The 12,937-nt window shown below is 39.6% G+C and overlaps 1 protein-coding gene across 9 annotated transcripts in view; it reads left to right on the top strand.

Annotated features, from left to right (window-relative positions):
- The window catches only part of INPP4A (inositol polyphosphate-4-phosphatase type I A), a 110,365-nt gene extending 99,551 nt beyond the window's left edge, over positions 1–10,814 (top strand). For 6 of the 9 annotated variants that reach the window (XM_058042902.1, XM_058042894.1, XM_058042917.1 and 3 more), the window contains one exon: positions 3,485–5,318. In XM_058042902.1, the coding sequence (XP_057898885.1) occupies positions 3,485–3,665 (181 nt within the window). In that variant the 3' untranslated portion in view covers positions 3,666–5,318. Of the gene's footprint in view, positions 1–3,484; positions 5,319–7,600 lie in introns of those variants that run through there. The other 3 variants (XM_058042932.1, XM_058042947.1, XM_058042955.1) reach the window with 1 other exon arrangement.
- The last annotated feature ends 2,123 nt before the right edge of the window (positions 10,815–12,937 follow it).

Genomic DNA, 12,937 nt, shown 5'->3' on the forward strand with positions numbered 1-12,937 from the left:
CAGGAACAATGGCACAGAATTAATGAAGCATAATGAGAGAGACAAGGATTATAGAACAAATATGTAGGAGTCCAACTCCACCAAATCCTATTCTGGCCTGGACCATTTCACCTGACTTAGGCGACAGATACAGGATAAAAAAGGGTAGCAAATTGTGCCCAGATTGCTTCCAGGGCATTCAGAAAGCTTGAATTTTGTTCTTTTAACCTGGGTCTTTTATTTAAGTGTACTGGAAAAGCAAGGTTTGGTTCATTCTTAAAGACTTTTGTCGTTTCTGAGGCATTTAGAAGGACAGGGAAGTACTAGTAATTTGTGAGACTGAAAGTATTTAATCTCTTTTCTACTGACAACTTTCCAGAGAAGAAAAGCATCTTTGCTTATACCAGTCTTGAAAAAAATTAGGAAAGCATCATCTTCTTCCATGTAATGTTGGTCTTCAGAGATGTTAGTTCCCACTTACTTGTACTCAGGGACTTCCCTTCTTTCCTAGTCTTGTGATAATTATGTGTCTGTGATAATTATGTTCAATGAGCAGGGACATCAGGAAGGAAACATTGAATGTTCTTCTAGATTCTTATAGAAATTTACAGAAACAAGTTTGTGGCTTTCACCTTAGAAACCAATACCCTATTACAATAAAGTCATTTTCTGTAAATAAGTTACAGCCTTTCCAGTCCCAAATCAAACATACAGTAACTCCCAGCTCACAAATAGTAAAATCATGATGATATGACTGGAATTCCAAGCTAAGAGGACATGGCTACCTGACCAGTAAAGGCAGAACAAGAGTCAAAGTCCAGCTGGTTCAGGTAGTCTCTTCCATCTGCAGCCCACATTCCCCTCTAGATTTGAGTGCCTGCCCTCCCTACCAGATTTCTGTCTTGTCAGAAATGCCAGTGGAGCTGTTTGTGGGAATGTGCTCTAAGGCAGTTTCAGTCAAGATCATTCTGGGCAGCAAAATCCTTTACATGTTTTGGGTAGCCCAGCTCATTTTCATTAAATGAAATTAATTAGGAAGGTGCAACACAAACAATTTGGCCAACAGAGAAGGGCCATCTCTGGTAGGAGCTCTTGAACAGCAGGAAATGAGGTGAGGAAAATCACCATGGTGCTGACTAAAATGATTACATAATAAAGTCCTAGGAGTCATGTTTGAGTATGACCACTCATGAAATAAAACAGCTATGATAACAGTCTTGGTTGGATTTCTTCACTAATTGACCTGCTTTAAGAATAAAATCATATTAAGTTGAGCCAGACCACTTAGCAGATGACCACCCAGCTGTTCACTACTTTCCCCCAACAGGACAGGGGGGAAAAATATGTGAAAAAGCTCATGGGTTGAGATAAAGACAGGGAGATCCCTTGCCAGTTACTGGTACAAAACTGGCAAATCAGACTCAGAGAAATTTTTTTTATTTATTTCCAGTGGATTGGAGATATTAAGAAATAAATATGAAAATTTAAAAACCTTGCCCTCCACCTCCCAAATGCAAGCTAAAGTAGAAGGGAAATTGCTCTGTCTCCTAACCCTAGAGCTAGTCTGCTGATGAATGTTTTGATTTAAGACCCTGTACAATTTGGAATATTTGATATTTCCAAAAGGTGACTTTTCACCTGTCAGGGGGAAGCATCTTTATGAGGCCAACAGTGACAAGGAATTCACTTTCCAGCTCTTGCCTCCATTCCCACCATATGTGTCTGTGTATATGTCTTTGTGTAAAATTGAGTAGCATGATACTAATTTTTAGTGGTGGGGATGTGGCATGTGGTGTTCATAATGCCAGCTTAGCATTTTTAGCCCTTCTTTACTTCTCCAAGTGTTGTACATTTTCTCTATATTCTAAAACGCTTTTCTTCCTCCAGGCCATTTCATTGAGGCTTTATCCACCACTTTCCAGTAAACACTAGGTTTCCACTGGCTGATTCTCCTGATCACACACATACACACTCCCCATTGCTACAAAGAAATTGGGATTTGTAGGCATCACAGATTCAATCTAGCCTTGACCACTAGGCACCAGGAGTGAAAACGTCTTCATCGCCAATTTGGATCAAATCCAGATCAGAAATACAGTTGGTTTAGTTCCTTGCCCACCTAATTCCATTTGACTTGATGTGTCACTAGCATCTGAATGCTCTTTTTCACCACCTCCAGGGTGTGTCTGATTTCTTGCAGGACATTGTCTGATGCTTACATAACCCTGCTACTCAACCATCAAGGTTATGGATGGTTTGTTATGGGTGGAGCAAGTGCACAAGCTTGAGCAGCATCAGGCTTACAGATTGCATTTAGAATCACAGAATCATAGAATTGTTTGAGTTGAAAGGGACCTTGAAGATGATCTAGTTCCAACACCCCTGCCATGGACAGGGACACATTCAATTGAACCTTAGACCAGGTTTGCTCAAGGCCCCATCCAGCCTCGCCTTGAACACTCCCAGGGATAAACATCCCTGGCTGCCTCACCATCCTCAGAATAAAGATTTTTTTTCCTTATATCTAATCTAAACATGTTCTCTTTCCCTTTTAGCATATTCCCCCTTGTCCTGTCACTACATGCTCTTGTAAATAATCTCTCTCCGTCTTTCCTCTAGTACTAGAAGGCTGCAATACCATCACCCCTAAGTCATCTCTTTTCCAGGCCAAATAAATCCAATTCTCTTAGCCTTTCCTTGCAGGAGAGGTGCTCCATCCCTCTGTTCATCTTGGTCATTTAGTTGTTGCTTTGTAAACTAAAAATAGAGTTGGAGTGCTCAGGGTATAAGAGTGATCCAGACTTGGAGACCACACTACAGAGCCAACCAGGCTACCTGGGGAGCTGCTCTTCACTGTGGCCTTTGGTGCTCAATGTAAGGAGTGGGTGCACAATGCGATGGGCTTTGCAGCATGTCTTCAGAAATAAGCCTATTGATGTATCCTTGAATTCATGTCCAAGCAGAAAAATAGGTGGGTGGGGTTTTTTGGTTTTTTTTGGTTTTTTTTTTTTAATTGAGGTGTTGGACAGGTAGTTAAGAGGTTAAATTAAATCACTACAGCTCACATGGAAAGATGTTTGAAAGGGTCAAATACTACAATGGTTATTCATGTTCAGCTTGCTTTTCAGAGCTCCACTTTGCAGCATGCCAAAGCATGGCAGAGCAGCATGGGGTATTATTGCTTGGTAATCTGAAAGAATGAACATGGAAAACCATTAATGTTCAACCTACATGTGTTTATTTTCACTAGACTACAGTACTTCTTTCTTATTTTTCTCTTTTATTCTCTTTCCCTCTCCTTATTTTTATAATTGTACTGATACATATTTTTGAGATGTTTTTCCACTCTTTCTTTACTTCATCTTCTGGTTCTGTTGTGCGTTCTTCCATGTTTTTTCATTTTCTTGACCACCTTGTGTTGCCATCTCTTTTTATCCATCCATTTGCATGTCTGTCTTCCGTTCTGTTTTATTTTCCCTCTTCCCAAACTTCTTCCTTTTCACAGCATTGGAACACGGGAGATAGTCACCCAGAAGAACTTGAGTGGCTTGGTGCCCATCCGAGATTTCAGACTAGATCCCAGCCTCCTCTACTCTATTCCTTTACTAGCTCTCAGCCCCAATTTACTGATTGTGTGGCTGTTTCTGAGCATAGCATACCTGGTGGCCAGATTACGTTGCAAGTGAAGATAGAGTTCAAAAACAAAAAAATAAAAAAAAAAAAAAGAAAAAAAGAAAAACAACAAAAACCCACAAAAACAAAAAAGTGCTTGAATGTGTATTGCCACTTGGTACCTGCTGGACAAAGGAATGTGTCATAGCATTGTCTGCCAAGAATTATTATTATGCCTTACAATTTTACGTTTCTATTGTACTAAACTGTAAATATACATCAAATTATTTTATCAAAACCAGTTGTATTGAAACTTTAAATTATTGTTCTGCTTTCAGTGCTTGTAACATAGTCTGACATTGGCCTGTTACCTCTTTACTTTAGCCGGCCTGAAGATCTCTTACCAAATACAATTTTGTGTTACTTGTTTCATGTATTCCAGAGAAAGGAACTCTGTCTGAAAAGAATTTGTATCTTTTTGTATATTTAAGGTGTATGCTAACCTTGCCTTTCATTTTTACGAGGTACGAAGAGAAAAATAAAAACATGGGTGGGGTTTATAAGAAATTGTAAGAAATTTATTTAAAGAAGTAACAAATTTATACTTTCATTTAAAAGCATAATATCCAAATTACATTATTGAACAGTTTGTAGAAACATAGTTTTGTTCCTTTCTCATGGTTAAATATATTCTAATAGACTAGAAAACACTCATAAAACAACTTGCAGTGTGCTGCATGCAGAATTATTTCATTCTATTTGTAGATCTGCATTTTGCAATGTATTAAAGACATGAGGAAAATGAACCTTGTGGTTAGGAAGGGGATGTGACTGGCATTAGCCTGCTAATGATCCATTATCTATTTTAGGTGCTCTGTTATAGAACTTACTGTGAAATATGGGCATCCTAGAAGTTAAAGATAATGGTCTTTAATTTTCAGGCAAGAAGTAGGAGGTTTCAGTTAACTCCTTTAGTAGGTGGGTTTCAGGTTTTCCACTGGGCTTTATTTTGATTACATTAGACTAAATATTACTGTTACTTCCATTTTTAAGCGTTGCACAGCTTTAATAAATTATGATGCTGATAGTGGCTTAATGATAAGCGAGCAATGGCAAGTTAGCATTTATTTAAGTGGTGAGGCTGAAGTGGCTTCCTAGTTTAGTGATGCAGAGTAATTGCAGATGAAATTTGATCATCATTTATATATAACATCAAACTAGGGGAGGCCTATTTAAACTGGAAGATTTTGTTGATGCTGTGGTCTGGCAGAGCTTGTCAATAGCAATAGCTGATAAAAAAACTAACCTCATTTAATGTAGTTTGATAACTTCATAAGGGGTTTTACTTCGCTTGGTGCCTGAGATGACATTGGGCTTCTGAGGAGAACTAGTACTGTGATTTGTATTTTCTACTATTAACTTGCTCAAAAAATAGAGATAGCTTTAGCTTTTATTATAAATTTTAATGGAACTGAGAGCTGCTGAGAGAAGTATGCTGAAATAAAAAAAAAACAAAAACAAAAACAAAAAAAAGCATAAAAGCACAGTTAGAATAAAAATCAGAATTAAATCCGAAATTTGGATTTAATTATTCTAACTAAAAAAAAAAAGTGTGTGGTTATATTTGTGTCTTCATGAAATCAGACTGTGCAGTACACTATCTCTTAATATTTTTCCTCACTATTCTTCCAATTTTGTTTTTAAAGAAAAAAAAAAAAAACCACAAAGACATATATGCTTATCTATATATACAAAAAGCACATATTATATTAATTTTTAGTTGCGATGAGTTTCAGTACATTGGTGCATCCTCACTGCTCTTGAGGTTTATCATGCTGTGGTGGTTTGGGACACATCCCTGTGCTGTGCTGATACCTGATGCTGCTGTGTCTCCACAGAAATCATCTGTTCTTTATGGTTAGCACTGGTTTGTCTGCTGGGGGTGCCCCAGTCTACCTTTTTACAAGGTGAGCAGTTGTCAGGTTGGACTGTGGCCTTGATCTGGCAATGTGGGGGTGTCCTGAGTTCAGTCTAACCAGATGTGAAAGTAACTTTAGAATCACAGAATCTCCTGAGTTGGAAGGGCCAAGGATCAGTTCCTGGCGTGGCACAGGACAGGCACAGGCTGTGCTGGGAGCGCTGTCCGAGCCCTTCTTGCACTCTGCCACTCTCCCTGGGCAGCTGTTCCAGGCTCCAGCCACACTCTGGTGGCAGCCACATCCACTGAGCTCTCTGAGATTATGAATCTGTTTAAAGTGTGAAGGTGCTGCTCATGATTACCACTAGGGTTGCAGTAAGACCACCTTAAAACTGTTTGGAATGAAAGCCCAGGCTTCTTGGAAAAAATGCAGGTTTTTTCTTTTTCATTTCAATGGGAAAAAATTTGGGGCTTTTTTTTCCTTTTGGGGCCTGGTCTGTGCTTTTGTTAAGGCATTCAGATTTAAGATGCAGTAGTGCATCCTCCTTATATGCTTCCAAAGCAAGGAAGATGGCATGTGAAATGTGGGCAATGAATCCTTGTCACTGTATCTGTGCCATGAGGGACACATGCAATAACCAGATGCAGTGAAATGTGATATGAAGAGAATGATTCACTTTGCAGTTAAAATGCTCACCTAGCATTACATATTTGCTAGTTAAACTTACTGCTTTTATTAGTTCTCTGAAGTATGAGTTGTGCAAACTTTTGATGTATCTATTTGGCTGCAAGAGCCATCGGGGGAGTTTTGTGAAACACAAACCAGTGCCAGAAAAACAGTGCCATCACAGATGATCCATTCTATAAAAGGCAAGCACAGAATGTGCTCCAGAGACAAATTTCAAACTTAGTTAAACTATTCCTTAAAGTAAAGAAAAAAAAATTACTGTATTTTATGAAGTTAAACTTGTTATTACATACAGAACACAGTTACAGCCAGTTTCATGAACCAAAATTAGAAGAATGGTGAGGTCTGTAAGAGCACGAGAGCTTTCAAACTGAACCAGAATCCAAACCCTCCTTTTGAATCAGATGATCACAGCTTACCTGGTAGATGCTGCAGCTGTCTCCAAGACAGGACTAATCTGACATTTCCACCATAAGATGCTGTACTGTACACTTTGCCATGAAGGTCTAGTTGTCATTGTTTAGGTTCCAGTCCTCAATCAGGGATAATAATTCTCCTACAAGCCTAAATTGATTTATAATATATATTTAAAAGATAGTGCTTCCTCTTTGTATGTCTGTTTTTTGGATATAATCAAAGGAACTGTGGATTAGATTTACAAGTGTAAAGAAGCCTTATAACTGGAGTAGTTTTCTATTGTAGCACAGAACCTCTTTGTAATGTGGGGCAGTTGCACCAAAATATTGGGTGAAAATTAAATTCTGCACAGCTTTGTTTCTTTGGGGTGATGATGCAGCCAGTCTTTTTTGCACTGCTATTTCATGATTAGGATTTTTTTAGATTGCCTTGGTTTTCATGTCCATTTATGCATGCAGAGATAACTAGAAAGGCATACATTATTTTTGTATCAGCTCTAATCTTTAAGTAAATACTTATAATACTGACATACAGGGAACAATAAGATTAATTTAAAGCTCTTATAGAAAGATCTGCAGGTTTTGGTTTTCAGCTTTATGTGTTAATAAATTAGCAGAACTGCTTTTAAGCAACCCCTTGGGATCCCTTGTGCAGTGAATGGCATGTGAACTCCTCAACAGTGCACCTTGAAATACATGAAACCGGCGTGAAAGAGCCTTCTCAGTAGATGTGCTGCTGCTTTCTAGAAATGCAAAACTAGCAATCAGACATAGCTTGTGTCCATTCTGTGTGCTTCTTACTGGCATTGTATGATGAATCATCTCTTTTAATATTTGCAGTGGCAAATTAATTAAACGCTCATTAAATATAACCAACTTTATTTTAATGCTATAAAATAACCAGTTCATTTCATCTTAGTTTAAGTCTTTTTTCTTTTTTTTTTCCCTTTTACTGCTGTCATTTTTTGTGCTTGTTTTTTTCCCCAGTGAGGGTTGTCGCCGAGAAAATACAATGAAGAATGTTGGATGTCGCAAGTATGCATTTAATTCCCTGCAACTGAAGGCTTTCCCAAAGTATTACAGGCCTCCAGAAGGAACTTATGGAAAAGTTGAAACATAAGCATACCATGTCCTTTAATTGCTGTTCCATTAAAACATGTGGATACACTCTAGATTAACACATGATTTTGTCATCCAGAAGAGATAAATAACCTTTTTGTATGTTTCGTTAGGTCATACAGAGCATGTTACTGAATTGGAATCTATAGTAACAATTATTCTGACACCTTAGCTTGAGAATAGTGTGATGACTCTCTGCCCGTTTCAATAGCCTTCAGTGTATGTAAGATGAGCAGATACTGTGCTACTTAATAATTACCTATATGCAAATAGCTAGGTACCTCCTGGATGGGCAAGGACTCTAGGAACGGCATTTAGGCAGCTGTTTCCATAACATCTTTTTATACTGAGTTGATTTCAGATTGAGCTTTTCCTAAACTTTTTAAAACTGAGAGTAAAACTCAAAAGTTGTAAATAAAATGGATCCTAGACAGTTTAGCAACTGTAGAACGCATTGTTACAATCAATAAAAGGGGCTTTGATTTAAAAAAAAAAAATCAGCACAATAAGAGCCAGGAGAAAGAATTGTTTTACTGTATATAGGATGCCACCTTCATGTATGAAATTAACAATATATAAAAGGCCACTTGTATATATAAACCAGACATGTGAGGTCTGGTTTATAATTCAGTTCAAATAAAAGAAATTCCTGTCATCTTTGGCAGATAAGGCCTTGGGCACACAACTGATTTTTAAAAGTATTTCAGAAACATCATGATGCTTAACTATTAATGCCAGCAACAGTTCCCCATGCCCTTCCCCTCTCTAAGGCAAGTGCAACAAGCAAGTCGCTGGTGTTGCACGTGACATGTTCAGTATATTCCATGGTGTTGTACATTAATTAACACATTTTTACCCATGGTTTTTTTATATCACTTCTGGATTGTAAGCCTCAGTATCTCGGGGCGTTACTTTATTTTGGTCAGCATATGATTTTTCTGTATCGGTTTTGTATGTCATTACCAAATGTCTCAAAGTGCCCAATGCATCCCCTTTGCTCCAAAATCAAAATTGGGTTCTGTTTACCTTTGCATTTCACCTGTTGAGAGTCCTGGTGGGGGAAAGTGTGGCCGGTGTCAGGGTATATCTGAGGAAGGTAGCAATGCCCTGTGTCAATAGAGAGGAACTGCTCAGTGCTACTGCTCGTGCCTGAGAACCACAGGTGGGTTCTAGCTTATGACAAAGGTGGTCAGTTGGATAGCATATGATAAAAAATGTTCAACAGATCTCCTCTGAAATAATCTCCCAAAGAATGCCTTTGAAGCTAAGATAGCATTTTAAAAAGCAGCTAAATGTTAATTTCCAAATTTTAACAGGATCCAGTAATCTCTAGCTAGTTTCATTCAGCACACTGTCCTTTCCTTCTTGGTTCCTAAAAATCTGAGTTTTAGAATAGAAAAAATCTGCCCATTTTTTCTTGGGGGAGTAGCAACAGCCAGGTAAGTATATGGCTGTTTTCTGATTTCTTTCTCCCTCTCACTGATGTTTGTCTGTGCTGTCACTGCTCTATCAATCAGCCATGTTCATTCTGCTCCCATATAGGTTTGGGGGTTACAGGTCCAGCAGTTTTTGCATTTTGCTTTTTGCAGTTTAACACTGAGCAGCATGTCACAAAGCCAGGTCAGAGAGTTCTGCTGAACTAGGCTGTTACCATTATTTTAGACTCTTTAGGATTACAAAACATGGAATTCTGTGCAAAAGCAATGTATTGTAGTACCTACCCATGTCTGAGCAAATAATCTACAGTAGAACAGTCACTCGGAAATGTTGCAAACCTTGTTAGCCAATTAATGAGTGTTGATTTTGTTTTATTTTTTTGCTAATAAGTAAAGAAATATATGATGAAAAATTTTTCAGTGGGATCTCTGTAGACATGCTACTCCATTAGTTCTGCTCAGCCTTCAGTCCCTGGCCCATTATGAAATGCTACTTTATTTTTGTATGAACTATGCTCTTTATATCCCTTAGTTTTTATGAGTTGATAATTTCATGAGTTGATAATTTTATTTTGTCTATTTCAAACGTTGTTTATTTTAAGTCCTGTATTGTTACACTAAAAATCTCCCAATGTTCAGCTTCGGAAGGAAATAACAAATGTCTCTTGTAACAATTAGCAGCGCCGCTCTCTTAGACGGTGGCCAACAATCATTAGACCTGCTATAGAGCTTAGCAATCCTTTATTTATTTTGTATGGCAATGGAATCTGAAAATGTTGCTGAATTTTGTCTGGAGCCACAGCCCCGGATGCCGCGGGGCTGTGCCGGGTGCTGAGCTGCCAGCGCGGTGTCCCCTGGACATGGCACTGCCAGGATGGACATGGCACTGCTGGGATGGAATTGGCACTGCCAGGATGGACATGGCACTGCTGGGATGGAATTGGAACTGCCAGGATGGACACAGCTCTGCCAAGCTGGGCACTGCTGGGATAGCCATGGCACTGCCAGGATGGACATGGCACTGCTGGGATGGAGTTGGCACTGCTGGGCTGGCACTGCCAGGATGGACATGGCACTGCTGGGATGGAATTGGCACTGCTGGGCTGGCACTGCCAGGATGGGCCCAGCTCGGGCTCCTGCCGAGGGCAGCGCCGACAGCGAGGGCTCGAGCGGTGCTCCAGAGAAAACTGTGACGCGTGAAGTCCACATGGGACCCTCACAAGGGGGAAGGGAGCTTTTCTGTTGCACAGGAGAGGCAAATCTAAGGATTACTGTAAAATGAAGTTCTGTCTAATGTTCCTTTTTTGAGTACATTTTTTAAATTATAAAACATACAAAGGTAAAAGAAGAAAACTGTTGCCAAGTATGTTCTGTGTATGTTCTGTGAAAGTACCTACAGCACAGTTGCCTTTTTTCATTTACACGTGTAAAATTATTGTATTATATGACACAGTTTTGTCCCAACACGACTGTATTTGCTATGCTTTGTGCATTGAAATATTTTTATTTATTTGGTTTTGGGCAGTATTAATATATCATAAACATATGGCTACTGTTTTATATATTCTAGTTCATCCAATCCATGTATGCTGTAAATGTGCTAGTCTTTAGGATGAAAACCAATAAAGAACTGACAAGAATAACAATGGTGACTTACTTTTAATATGTCTGTGGTAAGTGAAAGTAAACACTTTCAGGCTCCTTGACTTGATACACTTTTATCTGTTGGAGAGCACATAAAGCCAAGTTGTGTAGGGAGTCATTTTACACAGATGTGCAAGTCAGGAAGTAGTTACTTCTCAGCCCTGTAAAGAACAGCTGATACCAATTTTCTGTAGTTAAGTGAGGCACCAGCTTGTCCCACATGGTGTGCATTGTGCAGCAGCAGTTAAGAAGTGATATGAGGTATTTTTCTTCCTGAATTTTATCTACTTCCTCCTTGAATATTCTGTAAGAGCTTCCTGAGCTTTGTTCTCTGTTCTTTCACTTTTCCTTCCATGAGCAGATTTTTTTCTCTGCTGCTGCTTCCCATTGAGCCAGCTCATCCCTCCAAGCAGCTTTAGCAGTTGTGCTGCTTTCCAGCAGGGACAGGTTGTCCTTGTTGATTGTCATTTTGATTTCAAATTAAATAAAGTTTATATAATAGTGTAACAGACAATAATTCAGAGCATTCCGGTTTCTGTAAAAAATGAAGAATAGAACACAAAAATAGAATTCTGTTTCCACTGGGAGTTTGGGCACTGCCAAATAGAATTTTCTTTGTGTGAAAGAGGGCTGAGGAGCATTGGTGGAGCTCAGTGAATTAGGTTTTTAGTTATATAAAAGGAAAAACAATAGAAGATAAAAACCCACACTGCTTCCATTCAAAATGCAGGAAAAGAAGATGCTTGACAGGTAGGAATTCCTGAACTGCAAATGCAAAATCAGATGCATATATATAATATATATACACAGATTTTAAAACTTCTAATTGGTGTTCAAAAAGTATCTGCCAGTATTATTCTTAATTTTAAAAGGTGGGCTGTTTAAAAAAATGCTGAAAATCTGACATCTTTAGAAGGCATTCTGAGCTATCGGAAGTGTCCCATGTTTGAAGCTGGCGAAGGTGTTTCCATAAAGATTGCTCCATGTGGAGCCCTGGCCATGACTCTGGGTTCCCTGGTGTCCTGGTTTAGGACAAATTAGGGGAAATCTCCAAAAGGGAGCCCCCCAAACAAAACAAACCTCCAACCACCCCTCCCCCAACACCGGGTTCGGGAAGGAATTTCTCGGAGGAGCAAAGTGGAAAACAAAACTATTTATTGACAAGTAACAAAAGAACACTCCCCAACACAAGAAAAGAAAAGAAAACAGACTGTGTTGTGAAGGGCGCCAAGCTTCTCTCGCGAGCTCCAGGTGTCCTGGACGTCTCAGGTCAGGTCCGGAGCCGGTCCAGTATCTTCAGGGGAGGGTAAGAAAGAGGGAACAAAAGAAAAGGAAAAAAAAAACAGCGCAAAAAGCAGAAAGCAAGCAAGCAAGTGGCAAGCCAAAAGCAAAAAGGCCCTGGTCAAACACTCCCCCCCTCTCTTCCCCGCCCCGCCGCAGCAAGACGGCCGGGGGGGGGGAAGAGAGAAAAGGCACAGCTGCCAGACACAACACACGATATTGGGATAAAGGCTGTCAACCCACGACACCTGGGCACTGGGGCTGTGTGAGGGGCCCTGTGTGCCTGTGGGCTGTGAGGGATCCCATGGGGAGCTGCTGGGAGCAGCAATGACCACGGGCCCTGCTCTGCAGCAGAATTCCCTCTCACCCCATGACTTCTGCTGCCCTTCAGGCACGGCTGGAAGTGCTGGTACAGGAATGTGTGTCCAGGCACCAGCAGCACTTCTGAAGGGGTTACCTGGTGCCACAGATGTGCTTCAAGTCTGAAATGTGTACTGTGCCAAAAGAGAGGAAATATTCATAGATAAAACACAAAAAATGCATGGCAGAATAGAAAACCAAGAAGGGTACAACAAAAAACAGCAAACCACTTGTTTAAACCAGAGAAAGAATCCTCATCAGAAGAAGCTGTATGTAATTTTGGTGACCAAGTGTGAACTTTTTCCACCTTTTTCAGTTTGTGAATTCCTTAATATATCTGAGACTTATATTTAGAAACTTTGTGTCTATGTATTGTTGCTGACTGCAAGTGGGTTTGTTTAAAATATCTCTTCCCAATGAACTACAAGACTTCTAGGCAATGAAGGGGAAAACATAACAGCAACCTCTTTTTATCATATTGCTT

This window comes from Melospiza georgiana, chromosome 2 (genome assembly GCF_028018845.1).
Source record: "Melospiza georgiana isolate bMelGeo1 chromosome 2, bMelGeo1.pri, whole genome shotgun sequence".
NCBI classification, from domain to species: domain Eukaryota; kingdom Metazoa; phylum Chordata; class Aves; order Passeriformes; family Passerellidae; genus Melospiza; species Melospiza georgiana.